Below are 20,212 nucleotides of genomic sequence, written 5' to 3'. Positions count from 1 at the left end.
TATACCTAGAGAGTCGTAAGGAGTAAAGAACTCGGTGTCCGGGTAAATATTAATCCGGTAGTAAAAACATTTAAAATCACGGGGACACTCGATTTAACAATGGTAAAAAAAAAACCTTCAGTAAAACGTACGTACATTTACCGGGCTTACGTTTCTCGCTTCGCGCGGTAGGCTCGTTTATAACTTATTGAGTTAAAAAGCGATCTAGTCTTACGGACGCAAGTAAAAATTAACGGCGGCCTCCGTTTCTAACGTAACCGGTTATCGCCGATGGTAAAAGGGCGCGCGTTCTGACGATCTTAATAATGGGCTACAACTCGTTCGCTCTCATTTACCTTTCTTACAACTCGTTTACGCACGTATATATTTTGGTTACCTGTGACGAAAATCCCTAGTATCAGAATTCGTTTACTTATTATCATTGTTTATTATACTCCTCATGATTATGAGGGCCGGTTACTATTATTATTTTGTTTGAGTTACTAACAATAACACTTGCAGGACATTTTTTTTTAATGCATCTAAAATTTGAACATCCACTCATTAAAACACAGGGTTCACTAAATTTATAATTATCAATATTAAAACATTGTTTTCCTCACCGAGATTCAAAAATATTAGACATTTCTACGTCATATTAAAGTTTACGTCGTCAACACACTAGTCACCACTGCACCGTCCATATCCATACCTACTGAAACTTTACATGTCATGTTTGTGAATGTGTTGTTGTGCGTAAGCGAGTTATTTATTTTCAGGTAAACGATTGACTTCGTCGGGCGTAAACGAGTCGTCGATTTTCAGGTAAAAAATTTTGAATGTACGCAAACGAGTTGCAGCGTAATAATGTTATTTCAAATTAAGACGTGGATATACCTAAACTATCCATATGTACACATAATGTAATATTATTATGCATACGTTCAGTAGCGTATCCAGGATTCATTTAACGGGGGTGTTTTAAAATTTAATAGACCAGTACTTGTGTAAGGCAAATCATATTGTAAGTAAGTTTGTAATTTGGTGAAATACCATAAAATACGGTCGATGGAGGGTGTTATAACAGCCAAATCACCCTCCCCCCACCCCTAAATACGCCCCTGCATACGTTGGTATCAATCACTGACAATATACATGCTTAACACTTGGGGGTATCAGCAACAACGCTACCGAACGAGGCCTGTTTTATAATTCCATCACACGCAGTATGAAAATACTTAGTACGATATGTTTATTTATAAAACGGCTATGCCGATTTAATATGCAAAAGCAACTCGAACGTACATGGTACATGATTTACCTCGAAGCGGTAACAGCTGATTTTAAAGCGAGAATCCACCGCCGCAGACCCGACGCAACGCGACGTCACGACCTACATCAATAACGCGAAATGTTCCGTACGTTGTACTCTAACTAACTTCGACGTTCATCAACACTTTATAATTTTACTACCGATTACTGTAGATAGTTTAATCGCAATGAAAAAAATAACATCAACCGATTTTAAGATGGTTTAAGGTAATTTATTTCCAAACGTATTATATATATTGTATGGGAAATATTAGTGATAAAGTCTCGCTCAACGAATACGAAAAAATTACCTCCGTTGTATTGTTAAGAAATTCTTAAAAATATTACTAACTTTCAAGAAATATTTTATGATTAACTCTATAATGTATTTCACACCCAAAACTTTTTGAACGTTTAAATTCTTCAATGAATAGGCATAGTTTTCGGTTTTCATTGTTAGTAAAATAATAGAATTGACACATTATTGATGTCATATTTGATTTTCTTTTTTCTTTTGCATTTTAATATTTACAGTACATTTATATTTTTAGTCTCGACTGATTCGTGCTCAGCCGCCAACGCAGCTAATTACAAGTAAATGTTATTGCAATTTATTCCTCCTTTGTCACATATACATTCAGACTAGTTCTATTATACCAGTTTTGTCATGGAAATTGCTATCACCTGACCTTTCGAAACCGGTCCTTTTTCAGTTTCCTTCGCAAAAAATTATAAATGAATAAAATAAAATTTGATTTTTAATGATTATGAACAAGGACGTTGTAAAAATATAAGCACGCGTGCATACACATAATGTATATGATACATGATTATATTATCATGTATATTATGATTACATAAGAGCTTAAAATGGTGGATTTTTTTCATAAAAGTGGGCACAATAAGGTATTGTATCACAAATACCGTCTGTTTAATCGTAATATACTAATATATATGATTCCACATATGGCGCATTTATTATAATGGATGAATTAATATTAAAATACGACTGAACTTGGTAATAACTTTAAAGTAAAAATATATAGATTTGCCGATTGTGCAGCATTGTGATAAACAGATCACTTTCAGTTTAAACACAGGAGGAAAAATGTTTAGTTGATGTATCGTAGATGTTTTAGGGTTTAGAATTTTGAGGAACTTAAATTCTTGAAGGCTTGTATCAAAATATAATATAATATAATAAAAATGTAATTTATTAAATATAATATATCTTAATATACATTTTTGGTTTAAAATAAAAACAGATTTTTAATTTTTAACCAATATATCTATAGATTATAGAGTTTAATATTTCTACGCAAAAAGTTTTTTTTTATGAATTTCACGTGACACTTCAAGGTTTTTATCCAACTTAGTATTTATAACGCCAGTTCTAAAGTATTCAAAATTCTATTTGTTCTGTTTAAACATGTATTTGTGATTCGTAAACGTAATACCCATTGCATGCATTTTTATCCATGAAATCTACATTTATGTTTCTCGCTTCTATACAGATTATTATCAGGGCCGGCGTAAGACTAAATGACGCCCCAGGCCAAAACGTCAACTGATCTTTTTTTTCATACAACATTTATTATATTACTTAGAAAAAATTGTTGTTTGTGGACAGAAATACGGAAAAATTATATAACATGCTCAACTTGTACATATTTTGCTATCGTCTATTTTTTTTAATCACGAGTCTTAATGGCTTGAAGCCATCCCGATTAAACGATAACAAATATTCGGGAATTTTTATATTTATAGAGCAACATACATGATAAAAACTTCTATGCTAAACCATAGTAAATATATATAAAATATACTTCTATTATTTTAATATATGGTTAAACGAAATGATCATTATAATTGCTAATATTTCAATAGAGTTATAGGTATTTTATATATAAAAAAAAAAAAAATAATAATATTACTGATACATGTGCAAAATTGTAAAAATCAATTTCGGCACCCTTCTAAAAATGGCGCCTTAGGCGACCGCCTGAGTCGTCTTACCCTCATGTTGACTTTAATTATTATATACGTATACGCCAAACATTTTTGAAAATGAATATCAATAAAGTACTTTTTAGTATTTTAGAAAGTGTGAAAGTTATATGAGTATTCGTATACAGATAATAAGTGACAATGTCAGTGTGACATGACTGTTAAGTATTTATTAGTAATGTATTAGCATTGATATAAAATACTTATTTTATACCTATTTTTTACGTTTCACTTAATATTATATGTACGCCATCTAATGGTCTCGTATAATATTCACAACCAAAGATTTTAAATAAGCATAACTAAACAAGTTCAATAATGTTATTAACTTGCAATATTTGGAATAACACAAGAACCAGAGATGCTGTGTTAAATCTTATAAAAATGAAAATTACTTAGCTTGTCTTGCCATCAGTGCCGTGCCTAGTATAATCAGCGTCTGGTACCAAGAATCATTTCTAGTGCCCTCACTTCCTCTACCAAATATTTTTTATACTTATAAAAAGTCTACATAACATTATTGGAGAGCCGGAGATAGATTCGTCAAATTTACCTTATTCTTTACATTAAACATTTTTGTCAACATGTACAATGTACAAACACTTCTAAAGATAATAATATATAAACAGGGAGAGAGCCTTAAACATAAGTAATATATTGAATTTTCAGTAATATTACTTTGATGATAAAAATGGGTTCGGCGCCCCGTTGGTCAATGGCGCCCGGTGCACACGCACCTCTCGCACCCCCTTAGGAACGACCCTGCTTGCCATAATAACTTAATAACTTAATATCTACTGCGTTTTGTTATATTTATGAGCAATGGGCTTTAGTATAGTTAAATCTGATGAAATATTTTTTCTACAACAGAGTAAAAAAAAAGAAATCTGGAGTACTTCTATCAAAAATTTGAAGACGTTATAAACATAATAAATCTACATATAATAATTCAATAATTCTCAATCAGTTTACTCTAACCAGTACTCAAAATGCTGAAAATTCATAGATTGAACGCGAATATTTATTAATATACAAAAACAGGTACAAATTCCGGAGGTGTTTAGGGGTTCAACCTCCCCATTGAAATAAAAAAAGGTGATAAAAACATGACCCGAACTACAAATTTAATAATTATTTCAAAATTTTCCATGAAATTGTTAATAAAATATATAAATATGTACAGATATATATTAAATAAAGATAAATAAAGCATACTATTTATCAACATTTTACATTTTTCAAAACAAAAAAAAAATTTCCTGTGTTCATTTCTGCACAAGTAACAACATTTTAATAAACCATCGTATTACACGTAAAATAACCTGGTTGTAATTTGATTTTATCTCAAGATGTAGTTAAAAATAAACAATATTTGGTACTCCGACATATTTAAGCAGTGAGAATAACTATAACATACCAATTACCAATCATGTTTTCATTAAAGTAAAATAAGCAATTTATATATTCTAATTTCTACTTAAATAAATAAAACAACTTATCGGAAATACATGAAAATTGAAATAAATATATAATTAAAATAATTGAGGAAAGCATTTTGTATTTTGAAGCACTCCACGCTGTACACAACACCGAAGAATGTAACTACTTATACTTTAATCATAGTTGTCCATTTCGAAGAAAAATATTGACTGATTAGATAATACTTTGATAGAAATCACAATATTCTATTTTTGAAATACTAAATCGTCATGTTTACAATAAATTTCAATCGAGTGATTATCCGCATGATGTTCCATTGTTGTGTAATGGAACATTTATATAAATAGTGATCAATTACATTATAGATATGTTTATTTGTACTATATGAAAATGTGATGTTAAAAGTAATATTTCTTATCGATTTAATGCAAAATAGTTATATTTGATACATTAAAATAATCATTCTTAAGTCTAGAATTAAATGAAAATAATTTCGTAACGATATTATACAATTATCGATTAATAACACCGTGTATTCTAAATGTTCCATAAATTAAACATTATGCAGTTAGGGTTGATTCTGAATTGTATAAACTGTTAACACAATATAATATAATAGTTAATACTTAGAATTTAAAAGCAATATTAGATAATAATAAAGTTCTATTGAAAGGAATTTCAGTATTTCGCACCAACAGTAATGTAGATTTTCGAGAATTTATAGTATAAATTTTATACAACCATTAATCAGATGAAGGAATATTAATCGTAATGGATTCGAATGATTCAATTGGTTACTAGTAATATTACTCATTTGCTTATTCAACAATTTTTTTTAGATTCTTATCATTAGGTTATTCCCATCTATATTTCTCATTATTCCATACTAGTATTTATAAATAAATGGTATTACTTATCAATATTTTTTATTTTTAAACATATAATATTAAGGCTGATTACTAATATCATAACATAAAATATATGATAATGAACTCAAATTATATAATGAATATTATTATTTTTTATAAAATATTTAAAAATCTTTGTTGAAATTGTTTATTTTCATGGTTGAAGACGTGAGTTTGATTCATTGATTTGAATACTCATGTCTATTATCTACAATTTTAACTTATAAAGTAAGTAAATATATGACAATTAAGTGCTCGTGCCTCTTTAGCTCAGTGGTAGAGCACTGGTCTCGTAAACCAGGGGTCGTGAGTTCAAACCTCACAGGAGGCAAATAATTTTTATGAAATAAAATAAGCTTTAGGTTGGAACTTTAGGTTTTTTATAGTTGGTCAATACTTTTTTACATTCTGTAATAATAAATGCAATACAATATTAATAAACGTATAATGTCAGTATATATTCTCCAATGATATCGATATCTCAACCTTTTTCATGTAATTTCGATATGGATATAATAAATATATCATATAATATATATCCATGATCGAATGTACTTTTAAATTTCTTATATAATTATTATAAATAATATTATAAAGTTAATTCGTAAGTTTTAATTTATTTCAGGATCAGGTTAAAAAAAGTCTATGATAACGTGAACATAATTAATTTAACTAATGACACAATTAAGTAGTTTTTAGTGTTTATATTGAAGTCAGTCGAGTAGGCTAGAATCAAAAGCCACTTCATCCAGATATCATTTTTTTCAGAAAACGACAAAAACTAGAGGAAGGGTACCGTAACATTAAATACAACCAAAATACATTATTGTTGTATCATTTATAATGAGAAGCTCAAATTTCTCATAAATATATATGATTTTGTGGTTTAAATATTTATCTTTTAATTTGAAGTTTGGAACTTGTGTGTTTTTAATACCAATATATGGAATTTGTATGTTTTGATTGTAACTATTATACAATGGAGCCAGGGCCGCATTTAGGGGGGGGGGGGTGCACTGGCTACAACTGCCTCGGGCGCCAGTTTTTTGGGGGCGTCAAAATTTTGTGGTCAGAAATTTGCTCACTTGTGAATTATTGAACTTTTAAAATTATTTTGAAATTATTAATGTATTTATAGCAATATAGCTAACAGCGATCCAAAATATAATTAATATACCTAATATTAGTTCCGAAATTTGTTGTGATAATATCAATAAACATAAGTTATTTATAATAATACAATAATACGGCGTATTATGTTATCGCATGTGGCGTGCAGTGGCGTGCCTACTACACAAAAATAGCATTGATTTTAGGATATCTAAAGGTTTATGAGGATCTATCTCCTATATTTTCCGTGTGTAGACCCCTTAGAGGGGCGCAAAATGTCTAGATATGGCACTGAATGGAGCATGTGAGTTTAAACAAGTATATTAGATATTCATTTATACATTCTTATTCATACATTTTGTTCTTTTATAAAATCTAATCGTATTTAAATTTTAACTTTTAATGTAAGAATAGTATAATCTATATATAATTCTTGTACTTGTTTGCAGTAAAGTTTTGGTTCATCAGATCCTCTAAATTTTTTAAAATCTGTTTTGATTGATGGTTTCAACCATAAAAGTAATTAGATTAGTATTTATGGTTTTTTCGTTATTTTTTGCCTCATAGTGGTGTAAAAAACAAAATATTTGAGTTCTCAAAATTGCCTAGTGAAACATTTAATTGAATTACTGATAAATAATTTACATTCTTACTAAATTTGGATTAAAAAAAAAATTGTTAGATAGATAATTGTACTGTCGGTTGATAACACAAATAATAATTTTGGTGGATTAAACAGAAAAGGAAATAATAACGTGCATCGAAATTCCAGATAGAATTAAAAAAAGATATACTTTGAGAAGGTTGAAATGCTCATATCTAACACAACGCTGTACAAATCGTGTCAGATAGTTTACCAATAGACGTAGAAGCTATTAAAGTAACATTTTTTGTATATATTTTTTCACTTTTTTCACATTTAAACAGTGTGAGTAGAAAAATTAAAAGAATTTTGTGATTTTTTACTGAATTTTCTACTGTGGTATTTTATCCCACACAAAACTAGATGGCTATCAATATCTCCTACAATTTATATAATTCAGAAACGGCTCAATAGGGCGGTGGTAGCGAGGTATTCCCAGACACAAAGCTATGCATTTTACCTTATAAAAATTACATAAATAAAAAATAAAACTTAATTTTTATCTTGAGCAACAATACTTTAAAGTTTATAAATTTATTAAATACGGGAGTGCTCAATAATTTGGTTATAATATATATTGTTTTTCGAAAATTGTCTTTTTTTTCAAAATATTTTTATTGAATAAAATACCGGGAAATTATTTTTTTTTATTTAAACTTACATGATCAAACGAAACATTACAAACATGTTAAATGGAGAGAAGCAACAAGCAATACTAGAGCAATTATAGATTAGGAACCAGAAGGGACAAAAAAAAAAAAAAGGCTGGTAGATGGCATAAAACAAGACATAGAAAGACTAGAAATTGTTAACTGAGAAGAATTGGTTCAGGATTGTTGTAGTTGGAGAGTAAACAGTGACAGCGAAAACTCCTAATTAGTTATGAAATTAAATTATGATATATATATAAAAATATAAATAAAAACTATTTATTGTAATAAAAATTTCAGTTGTGCTTAAATACACAAATTTCCCAAAACGATCGCATCGTGCCTCTTTAGCTCAGTGGTAGAGCACTGGTCTCGTAAACCAGGGGTCGTGAGTTCAAACCTCACAGGAGGCATTGAAATTTTATATAAATTTATATTATTATATTAACTGTAGAAAACTACTATTTTATGAAAAATATATATATTACTATTATTAAGCATCTCAAATGTTTGATATCGAGGTTTTTGTTCTATTATAATTATTATAAAAAAGTTATTAGATTTACAATATAATTTTGAATATGATTTTAAATACGATTTCATAAAGAAGTTCAAGAAAAAATTATAAAATAAAATTTGAAAAAATAGTATCCAATGAAGAAATAATTGATACAAAACTCCTATCCTACATTCAAAAATGTGCATACTCAAAACAAAAATCTTCTTTTGAAAAAAAAAAAAAATAATATAGTAATTGGTTCTAAGACGTTCCACATTTATGTTGAAAATTACTTTTAAGTAAAATTAGTTATTGAAGATCGTAGTGTTTCAATCATATTAAAAATGTCAATATTGCCAAATAGCTTTTTTTTTCTAATATATATCATAAAAATCAATTTTCCTAGTGAATTTACATAATAAACATGTGGATAAATCGTGATTGGTGAATAGTTACTTGTAAGTACGTGCCTACATTATGCGGTACATTTATTTTTCGAAAACCTTGGGATTGTCGGTTTATGAGCTTATATTACATAGTGAATTAGAAACTATTAGAAAAATACTAAAGAAAGTAAAAATTCTATTTTTATGTTAATATGTTCAAATCATATAATCATATAATCATATATTTATGTTAATATGTTCAAATATGTCGGAAATAGCTGCGCACCGGAACAAAAATATTAAATAAACGGAACCTCTATAATAGTGTGATGTAATTGTATGTTGGTTATTTTAGGTCAGTTATCTAAAGATAGCATACGGCGTGTCCTACGTGGCGTCCGTTAAATACGTCCGATGAGATAATCCGTCGAGAAATAAAAACAAATATATATAAATTAATACAACTGTCCAAAGTGTGCGGCAAATGCGATAATCCGTTTGATATTAAATCAACGTCGATCGAGTGCTAAAATATGATATTATATTATTATAAATTGAGTATCTACTAGCAGTGGTATATTCGTAATTTTTTTCTAGGGTATACGCTCAGCACATAAGCTTTTATTGGTGGGAGGGGAGGCTAACCCCTTAAAAAAAAATGTTCTACCTACCTAAACTCAAAATTACATAATATGATGGGGACATGAGATATACCCCCACCAGACTTTTTTCCTAAGAGGTTGGGTGTGTACAAAAATTCAACAAAAGTATTTTTGGGGATTTGAAGTGGACGCACGCCTCCTTAGTCCCCTTGGATCCACGCAATGGAAGTCTACATTAATAACTTATCTTTAATTAAATCATAGGTATATATCAAATATGATACATAATATTTATGTTAATATTTATTTTCATGTAACCTAATGTTTTGTTATGTGTAATAACATTTTAGTATTAATTCAAAATAATTTGCACAAACATGCGACGAATAAATACTAAGTGACAAACTGAAAACAGTATAATAATTAATTATCAAAATCTATCCAAAACATCGTAGACAAATCAGTTAATATTGTAATTAGTTTATAAACAGAACTTTTTGACTGTTGATCTATTTTTAACAATTATAATATCCGCTCAACAATACAATATCGTGTGCGTCCACCGGTATTAAATTCTGATGTATGTAGACGCTCGGCAGTTTCCGACCATCTTCGCAAATACCCGAAGTCGGGGAAAATTTAATCGAAGTTTATGGGGGGGCACGAGGCTATTTTTGGATAGTGGCTATAGTATATAATAATAATAATAAATTCTATACTGTTGTTGTATAATGTATGCCTTATGGTGATGAACAATTAGAAGCTTGCATATACCCATTATGTACGAATGATTAGTTAGCGTATACCCATGATAGACGAATTGTCTTAAAGGTATACGCATAATCGGTCGTCCTGACCTTTTTATTACTTTTACATGTAATCCTTGCTGGGACGAGATAAAAGAGCTCTTACTTCCCGGTCAAAGATCATATGATCGACATGATATAATTGCAAGAGTGTTTCGGTTAAAAGTCAAAAAGACCATGAACTTATTGACAAAAGGTAAAATATTCGGAGAAGTGAGATGCTATATGTATTCAACAGAATACCAAACTGTAGAGAGGTTCAGGTAGTTGTAAGCTATAACTTATCGAATAGGTTATGATAATAATCATTATCTTAAAAACTAAATTAATATGTATAAAATATTATTTCAAAAATCTTAATTAATTTAAATTTCAATAGATTTAACGAAATTTAATCTTGGCAGGTTACATACATTTATATACTTAAATCCGGCAACGACGGGTAATTCAGCTAGTAAATATATAAATATACTTAATATTATTAAATGTGTATCATTCTTCATATATGTATAATATATTATAATATAATAATTTAACTAACAATAAAATTCGTCTATTTTGTGAGTTTGGTTTCTAATAACCCTATTTTGTAAACTAACAAAAGGTTTATAATGTATATTTTAGATAGGTATAGAATAAGTTGGAATAAGAGAACTGGCAAAGAAAGCCTTTGGATATAAAAGACCCTTCCTTCGTGGTCTCTTGTAATAAAGAATTCATGATTGGACCCTTCTCATAAGTTCCCTGGCACGAGCCCTCCTTTATCTTGCATCATACTTATCCGAGGCAGCTGATTCAAAATGTGAACACAACTATAAAAAACCATGAACAATAAGTCCAAAGACATCTGCAGTTTTCAGTTGTTCGTGGTTAGTCAGAAAACACCGGTTTCTTCATACACGCGGAAAAAAACATTATAGCCGTTTACACTTTTTTATTTTCACGTATGATATGCGCAAACAATAATATTTCAACTTAAAATAAAACCAATTTCTGACATCATTTATTTTTATTATAGAAATATAGAACTATTTAAATAAAAATTATAATTATGGAAATAAATTGCCAATATACGTAAATAATATATATATAAATAATCACATTTATTTTAATTAAGAAAATTTTTTTTTATTTTATAGAAAATAACTTAGAATAATTAGCTTTTTATATTTTTTAAATCAATCATTATTCACACACTCGAGTGCTTAAATGAACTAATTTAAAAATAATTTAAAAGTATTATATCTAATACAAGGTAACTATGAAATATGTAAACATATTGCAAATACCTAACTCATGATGATAAATAATACCAATTTATTACGATCACAATATAAAATAATAATTCATGTGTATGTACATAAATATGTGGTACTCATTTTGGAAAATAAAAATAGGTGGACATCGTTTACATATAAACATAAAAAGCATTCTTATTATAAAGCATTACCTATCTAGTTATCATAAAACATTATATGGGGAATTATATCCACAACTTATGAACTCAATTGTTTGAACATTGTATCAATTGTAACAATTGTAAGAGAAATATATATGTTTAGAACTTTTAATATAAGCATAACTCTTACCTTTTTCCAGTTTTGGTTATTGAGCGACATAGGTCCGTGATTTTTTTTTCCAGTTCCACAAAATTTGAAGAATGTAAATTCCCTAAAAATATAAATTTTTAGAGTGAGTTCTAATCTTATAATTGTATATATTAAGAAAATTAGAAATTGTAACACCAAAAAATATTGAAATACTTCATTTATATTTTTAAATTTCAAATTTTTAACAAATGATAAATGTATTATGTATTAGTTAGAAAATTGTTTTTGGATTGTCAGTAAGGATATAACTATAATATGTTAAAGTGCTTTTACAATTTAATATAAATTTCTGTCTATCAATAACAAATTACACATAGTTAGAATAATAATTTTTAAGTAAATTTATCTGTTAAAATGTTATCTAATTTTTAAGGAAAGCTTATATTTTAAACAAAATTAATGTAATGTACATCTAATAACTTAACATAACAAAATACCAACAATATTTAAATAAAAAAAAAAAAAATTCTAAGACCTTTACATTAAATCTAACTCATATTATTTTATTAAATTAGTTAAAAATTATAAAATTGATAATAATATAAAAAAAATAAATAAATCTTTTCTAGCATTTTAAGAAAACAGTATAGTGAATAACAATTAATATGGTTTTTATGATGATGATAATTATTTAATTGGCCATCACAAAATCATGCTTATTTATTGAAGTTATATTTATGGACAAAATTTAAAATTTTAATATACAAATATTTCTTTTGTATTTTAACTATATCCAATAAAATCGTTATCTTATTAAAAATATCAAAAACTATTAATTAATTTACCAATCACATTTTTAAAAAATAATCAAATTACATTAAAAAAGTACATATATTATATTGTTTGAATTAGCATTACAAAAAAAAAAAAAAAACATACTCTTAAAATAACTTATTTTTAGTACTTTTAAAAACGAATTGTGTTTTATTTATTTATTTTTTTTAATATAACGATATTTATTTAAATCACAAGAAGTCTTTATAAAGATTAGTAGAATTATCTAAAATACATTTACTTGGATATTACAGTGATTTTAAATGAAAATACAATTTAATAAATTGAGCTTATTAATAAATGTAATAATTTGTACACAAGTCAAAATATTATTTTTTATTTTATTGGTAATACATTGTATAATTTGGTACTATGACTTTTGGTATATTTCTTATTATTTCCATTACTATTCACATAAATATATAATATCCAGATAAAAGTAAAATTATTATTGAATAAAAAGAATATAGCAACGCCATCTATATGTTATGTTACATTTTGTAAAATGGTCAGCCACGCCCACAGCCGAAATAGCTCAGTTGGGAGAGCGTTTGACTGAAGATTTAAAGGTCCTTGGTTCGATCCCTAGTTTCGGCAAATCTTTTTTATCAAAATAATTTTTAAATTTCAATAGACATAATATTTGGTATTTTAAGTTATTTATTTTTAGAATAACATTTTTTTTTATTATAAAATGCAATTTTTTAAAAATAGTAAAATGAAATATTTTAATGAATAAATTATTTTAAACGTTTATGTTGAACCACGAAAAAGGGCTAAAATGTTTATAAATTCCAATTTTTTTTTTATTTACAAAAAATGTGTTTTTTAACGCTAATTTTAAAACTTTGAATTTTTTTCGAGGAAACCATTAGTTTGAGAATTATTGTATTTTTAAATTTATGTTTTTTCAATAATTACGTTAAAAAACTAATATGAACTATTGGTAGTGGTCTAGTTGACCCCCGCCAGGAAGGCAATTCCCCCGCCACTCAAGTTAAGTTGACGCCCGCCACTTACAACCTATCTCTCGTATTTTTGATGTTATAAAATGTATAATATACTGATATACTGCAGAGTGCAGATAAAAAAGGTACGAAATTATATACGGTAGTTATTTGTGTAAAATAGATAAAAATTAATAATATATTAAAATAGATATTTTAAGAATTTTATTTGGTAAAATCCGTGTAGTGAAATTAATTATATAAGATAGGTATAACAGCAGGTGCCGTATATAATATTATGAAGTCCCTACCTAAGTTATTCAGTTGTCGTCATCTGAACAAAAATAAAATTAATTTCCGACAAATTTATAGTGACGCGCATTATGTTTCATCGGCAATAATTTTTTTAAAAAACCAAAATATTATCCATAAGACTAGGACTTGTGACAGTGGACACGAGATGGTTTGGGATACACAAAGGGGTCGGTGGCGATGTCATTTAAGATCATGTCGAGCAGAAAAAGGTCTCAAAACCAATAATTGGATACAAAGTGCCAAGGTAAAGTTGCCAACTATTGTTCACTTCATTTATGGTTGGGCACATGAACTGACATCAGTGGACTTTTGCAAACATGAATTTGGAACGAGCAAATCTACTGTAGTAGATAGGAATAATTTTATGAGGGAATTTTGTGTATGGAAAATTTCTCAAGGTGATTCCAAAATAGGAGGTGTTAGTAGTATTGTCGAGATCGACGAAAGTTTATTTGTTAGACGCAAAAATAATGCAGGTCGAATACTGCCACAGCAATGGGTGTTTGGTGGCATATGTCGTGAGACCAATGAGTGTTTCGTCGCATGTGTACCCGATCGGTCGGAAAATACATTAATGCCAATAATTTGCGAACGTATACGAGTTGGATCGACCATTATATCTGATTCCTGGCGAGCCTATAATAATATACAACAAATCGGCCATTATATACATTCAACAGTAAACCACAAATATAACTTTGTGGATCCTAAAGTGGAGCTCATACACAGAATGTTGAGAGGATGTGGGGAAGTGCTAAATGGGGCAACAAGAAACGTAGAGGGACTAAGAGAAACTTCCTAGATTCTTATTTGTTAGAATTTATGTGGCGGAGTAAATTAAACGGTCAGGATCCATTTAAGGAAATGTTGAAGGACATATCAGAGTTTTGGCCACCTGCATAATGTTTAATAATTATTTTTTATTTTTATTTATTATTATCATAATGTATAATTTTTAATAAATGTATAACGTACATTTTTATATAAATTATTGGTTATCGAAAATACAAAATGTAAATGGCGGGCGTCAACTAGACCAGTACCGAACTATTTAACGATATTATTATAAAACCAATAAAGCTTGGTTAATATATAATTTTCTTGAATTTTCAAAAATGTAAAGTTTAAAGTTTTATACTATTACACATTAATACCGTGAAAACCAAGTGTGCAGTAAAAATTTACACGGGCCATTTTTTTCGGCCCAAAACTTAACCTACAAAATGCACCCAACTAAGCCCGGTCCGTAATATTTTTTTTTGCAGTCCAACCCACCTAGCCCCGTTCGTAATATTTATTATTTGCTTTTATCAGTGATCTATTATTATAAATATCATACAGACAAATAATATATACATATTTTTATTACGATTTGTGACAAGCCTACTCCATCAATTTGGGAACATTTCTTTATCAAACGTCAATAATTGGCATTAGTATTGTACACTCTTATATTATATTTAGGTAGTTATATTTTTGACCGGCCGAGTCCAAAGAAAAATACTACGATCCCACACATAATTAACCCGGTTCAAGCCCGGTGACGTACAGATCTCTAGTGTGCAGAGGGTGTATTTCACACAGGCTACGGGCCTCGAACTTTATATTATAGGGCCTCAAAATGTGAAATGCTCAAAAACTTATAATGATTAGGGGTCTCAAGGTTTTGAATAGCACACGGAACTCGAGTAGTTTAGTTACGACACTGTCACTCATAATGCCTTAAAATTACGTTAAACAAAAAAAACCTATTGCCTATCGACGTGGTTTTACACAGAGAATTGAGGGATGTATCGATTTGAATTTGAATTTGATTTTAATTTTTATATTCAATATGACTCGAGCTTGTAGAACATGCAAAATGACTTGCGAAATGAGTAGAGCTGCGGTGCGAAGCAACGCTAAATGATTAAGAAATAATTTACACCACGTCGTCTCACAAGATTTTATTGGTAATTTTTAATTTTTGAATACTTTATTACCACTTTTTCAAGTATTCAATTTACGATATAATGCTTAAAATAATTATAGGTACGTTACACCATTGATTATAAATACTATTTTATAATCAATGGTTACACAATACGTAATACATTTTTAAAATACAAGAAAAAAAAAATTAAAAAAATGATTTACATTTTGTAATATTTGAAAAAGGAAGGACGGCACATAGAGTTTTAAGTAATTATTTTTTCATGAAAAAAAAAATTGCTTCATTAGTAAATATTTGTAAACGATCATATTAAATTATAAAATTTGTCTACTTTTAATTTTTATCGACTGCGTTAGTGAAAACATAGGAACAAAATCAACAACCTGTACTGAGTACCCTTATACATTTTTATGGTTAAATTTATAGTAATCTATATAAGATTTAATTTAAATCGTGAATACCATTTTTTTTTAATAATTTAGTTTCAAGTGTTAACTCTGATAATTTTTAATAATTTACAAAATTTAATAAATAATATTAACTATTGTAGGTAATATAATGAGCTATATTTTCATATTATTTTAGTTAACATGTATATTACAAAAACACAAACACAATAAATATACCTATGAATGAATATTTTTTTTTTATACATTAGAATATCATATAATTATTATCTGCCGAAATAGCTCAGTTGGGAGAGCGTTAGACTGAAGATCTAAAGGTCCCTGGTTCGATCCCTGGTTTCGGCAAAATGTTTTTTGATTAATTTATTTAAAAAAGTAAGTTCCGTATCTTACAAAGTGAACATTATTATTTTATTCACAATTTATGATTGAAATTCATGGACATTAAAGTTCAAATTAAATTTACAAACATAATTTTTACAATGAAGATTTATAAAATATTTTATGATAATTGTGAACTGTAATATGAACTTATTACTAATATTATATTATATAATTTAATACTAATATATACTCTTGTATTCTTTTAAAGAAATTTATTTAAAAAATAAATTAATCATTTGTATGCTGTATAACATTAAATCGTTTTTTCAAATTCTACTATAACGTCACTATGTTTACGGTACATGACTTTACTGTCAGTCAGACCAATATATATTGGTCGGCTGCAAATTATGGCTTTAGTTTAATAAAAAAAAAAAATTACTAAAGTGGAGTGTATAATTTTTTTTATTGGTTTACTTTTAAGAATAATAATTATAAAATTAAACTTCAAATTATAATTTAATTTTAAATGAGACCAACTCAAACGCTGGAATTGGGTTTACAGTAATTTAAATAAATTGTATTTAGGTCATTATGATTATTTTAAAATGTAAAAACTGAATAAATTAATCAGATATGTTTATTAACCGTAAATAAATGTTACCATCGTTTATCTCGCAGAATCAGGATTCTCATATAAATCCATACTTCACACTGCATTTTTTGATTCTGGCAACTAGAGCGTTAAAAATGCGCGAAAAAATCAAAACTGATGACACATTATTTCATATGCGCAATTTTAAGAAATCTCTTATAAGTAGGTATTTATTTTTAGATATGTATAACACAATGCTATAAATATAATTAGATAAAGCCTAGGTTTTGAAGATTTCAAGAAAATCTTCATTTAGCTGCTTCAAAGTGTACCCGTGTTATTATTATTATTAGTTTCCTCAACCATTTCAGATTTTTTTTTTTACTTACGACAATAAAATATGGATTAAGTTGATATAAGTCTTTGAATTAGAAAACAATAAACTAATAATGATAATATTTTATCATTGTAATTCAAAAAACGATTTTGAATATTTTTATTTATAAAGTAAAATGTTTTTTAAAAAGTAACCACAAAATCGATAAATTCATAACAATTTTTAAAAACCAACAAAAAAAAGTTTTCAGAAAGTGCTATTAGAATAAAATTTATTTAAGTTTCGAATTTAAAATTTTTTTAAATAAAATTGGATTTATCTAATGAAAAAATATAATATACAAAGGTAGTTTAAGATTATTATTTAACTTCAGCATCTTATAAAAAATGTTAATTTGATAATTTGTTTAAATTACAAGTAAAAAATAAACAAGAAAATATATTTATTTTAAATTACAAAAAAATTAATTTTTTGTAATCGTTCAACATAAATAGGTAAATTATATGAATAACGTTTGTAAGAATAACTAAGTTATAGAACTTTGTACAGTTTGTATGGTTATGAATATCAATCTATTTACAAATTGAATTATATGTTTTAATTTTTATTATGCAAATAATTTAAATAAGATATGATTTTTGTATTATTTTACAATGAATTAATATATAAGTTTTTAATATGTTAAAAATGTAATGTAATATTTTTTCTTGTACATAAGTGGCTATTTTATTTTTAAAACTTTTTGGAATTAAATATAATCTAAATTAATGAAATATTTGTTATACTATTTACAAAGAATTTATAATATTAGGTTGAATACAAACTAGAGGTTTCTTAGCAATCAGAAAATGTATTTATAACACAACAGTAAGAATTATAATATTTAGAAGTAACTTATTTTGGATTATTACAAACTTTATAAATGTAATATAATATAGGTAGGTACTGACATTTTATGTATTGTTATTGAATACATGCCTCTTCATAAAAGTAAAAAAATGTGAATGATAAAAATAAGTGAATCTAGTAATAAAAAACATTTGTATTTATTTTAAAGATAACAATTAAAATTAATATGCCTTATTTATCTACAAATGCATCATATTTTAAGATTTTATAGTATATTAAATTTTAGTCTCCAATAATAAATGTGATAGTTATTTTTAAAATTTATTTATGTAACTAAAAAATATGAATACCATTTTAAAAACCAATATATATATTAAGTATAATTTATAAGATTCAATATTCAATCGTTATCGTTGTATGGCCATAATTCATCATTAAATAATAAATGAATATCAATAAGTATATATATATATATATAGTTATAATATTGGTTGAATATAATACAAGGTCGGAAAATAGAATAATTATTAGTGTAGAGGAAGAGATTCTACGTTTGATATTTTAAAAGGATAGGAGTACAGTTATTATCTTGCCAGAAATATCTAATATTAAGCCAGATTTCTGGCTCAATGTAAATAAATCAATAAATGATAGTATATAAAAAATAAAAAATAAACAATCTGTTTTCTAATTTAGATGTATTTATTAAAAATTGTAACAGATATTGAAAACATATTTTCTATAAATAAGTAGTCATAATGTAATTATAAAATTTAATTAACTATTCGATTTGTTGAAAATCTCATTTACACATAATAATTATGAAGTAAATATAAAATATTTTTACGAAAAAAATTTAAGTATTAAATTATTATGGTGTATTGAAATGATTTTTTTTTTATTTACAAAAAATGAACACATTTTTTACCAATATTTATTTATATTTATTATGATTGATTCAATAAAAACTTGGAACAATTCTAGTATAGCTATCCATTGATTTTTTTTGTTTTTTTATGTAAAATGTGTATTTTTGAATGGCTTGTAAGAATATAAAAAGAAGTCGGGCAAATTTCGATTTGAAGTTATAAGTGAAAAACTTCAAAAAGTACTATTTTTCCATAACACGTATTATTTTTTTAGAAAAATACGCAGAATTAAATATTTTTTTTTACAAAATGTATGGTTTTATACGCTCAATAAATTGGTAAAATCAAAACTTATCTATCCTACTAAAAATTTTTTGCTTGGGCAGTGATTACGTGTGTATCAGCACTCCTCGCTTCGCTCTGTAAATTGAAAATATCCCTTGACTTGTTATGCAGAATCACTAGTTTTGATTTTATTATAGACCTATATTTTACCAATGTATTAAGCATTTAATACAAACCACTCATTTAAAAAAAAAATTGAAAATATTAAATTCTGCGTATTTTTTGTAAAAAAAATACATGTTACGGGAAAACAGTCATTTTTGAAGTTTTTTATCGATAATTTTAAAACGAAGTTTGTGCAACATTTTTTTTTTACATTCTTACAAAGCATGCAAAAAACTTAATTTATTGTTTTATAATTATATGTAATCTTACACTATATTAACATGAAGTGCATTTAGTCGTAATAATTCTGTAGAATATTACCTTTAGATGTTCTAACGTATTCACTGCCAACCATTGTTTGTTTAATAGGGGGTAATTTAGAAGGGATGATTTTTTGTTTAGAATCTATGTATTTCATATCTTCTTGGAGTTTCTGAAACAATAATGAATCATTGACTTTA

At 26.8% G+C, this 20,212-nt stretch overlaps 1 protein-coding gene and 4 non-coding genes across 6 annotated transcripts in view; 4 read left to right on the top strand and 1 right to left on the bottom strand.

Moving 5' to 3' along the window:
• LOC112689341 (putative uncharacterized protein DDB_G0286901) overlaps positions 1-20,212 on the bottom strand; it is an 81,423-nt gene that overhangs the window by 60,853 nt on the left and 358 nt on the right. For both annotated transcript variants that reach the window (XM_025563003.1, XM_025563004.1), the window contains exons 2-3: positions 20,073-20,184; positions 11,931-12,012 (exon numbers count right to left, since the gene is read on the bottom strand). In XM_025563003.1, the coding sequence (XP_025418788.1) occupies positions 11,931-12,012; positions 20,073-20,184 (194 nt within the window). The remainder of the gene's footprint in view (positions 1-11,930; positions 12,013-20,072; positions 20,185-20,212) is intronic.
• On the top strand, positions 5,905-5,976 carry Trnat-cgu. Its single transcript has one exon. It is a non-coding gene; the product is annotated as a tRNA-Thr (tRNA).
• Trnat-cgu lies at positions 8,390-8,461 on the top strand. The gene has a single exon. It is a non-coding gene; the product is annotated as a tRNA-Thr (tRNA).
• On the top strand, positions 13,250-13,322 carry Trnaf-gaa. The gene has a single exon. It is a non-coding gene; the product is annotated as a tRNA-Phe (tRNA).
• On the top strand, positions 16,600-16,672 carry Trnaf-gaa. The gene has a single exon. It is a non-coding gene; the product is annotated as a tRNA-Phe (tRNA).

This window comes from Sipha flava, unplaced genomic scaffold (genome assembly GCF_003268045.1).
Source record: "Sipha flava isolate LNK unplaced genomic scaffold, YSA_version1 43_pilon_pilon, whole genome shotgun sequence".
Lineage (NCBI taxonomy): Eukaryota > Metazoa > Arthropoda > Insecta > Hemiptera > Aphididae > Sipha > Sipha flava.
The sequence above is the reverse complement of the archived record's forward strand: the minus strand, read 5'-3'. Positions and strand labels throughout refer to the sequence as shown.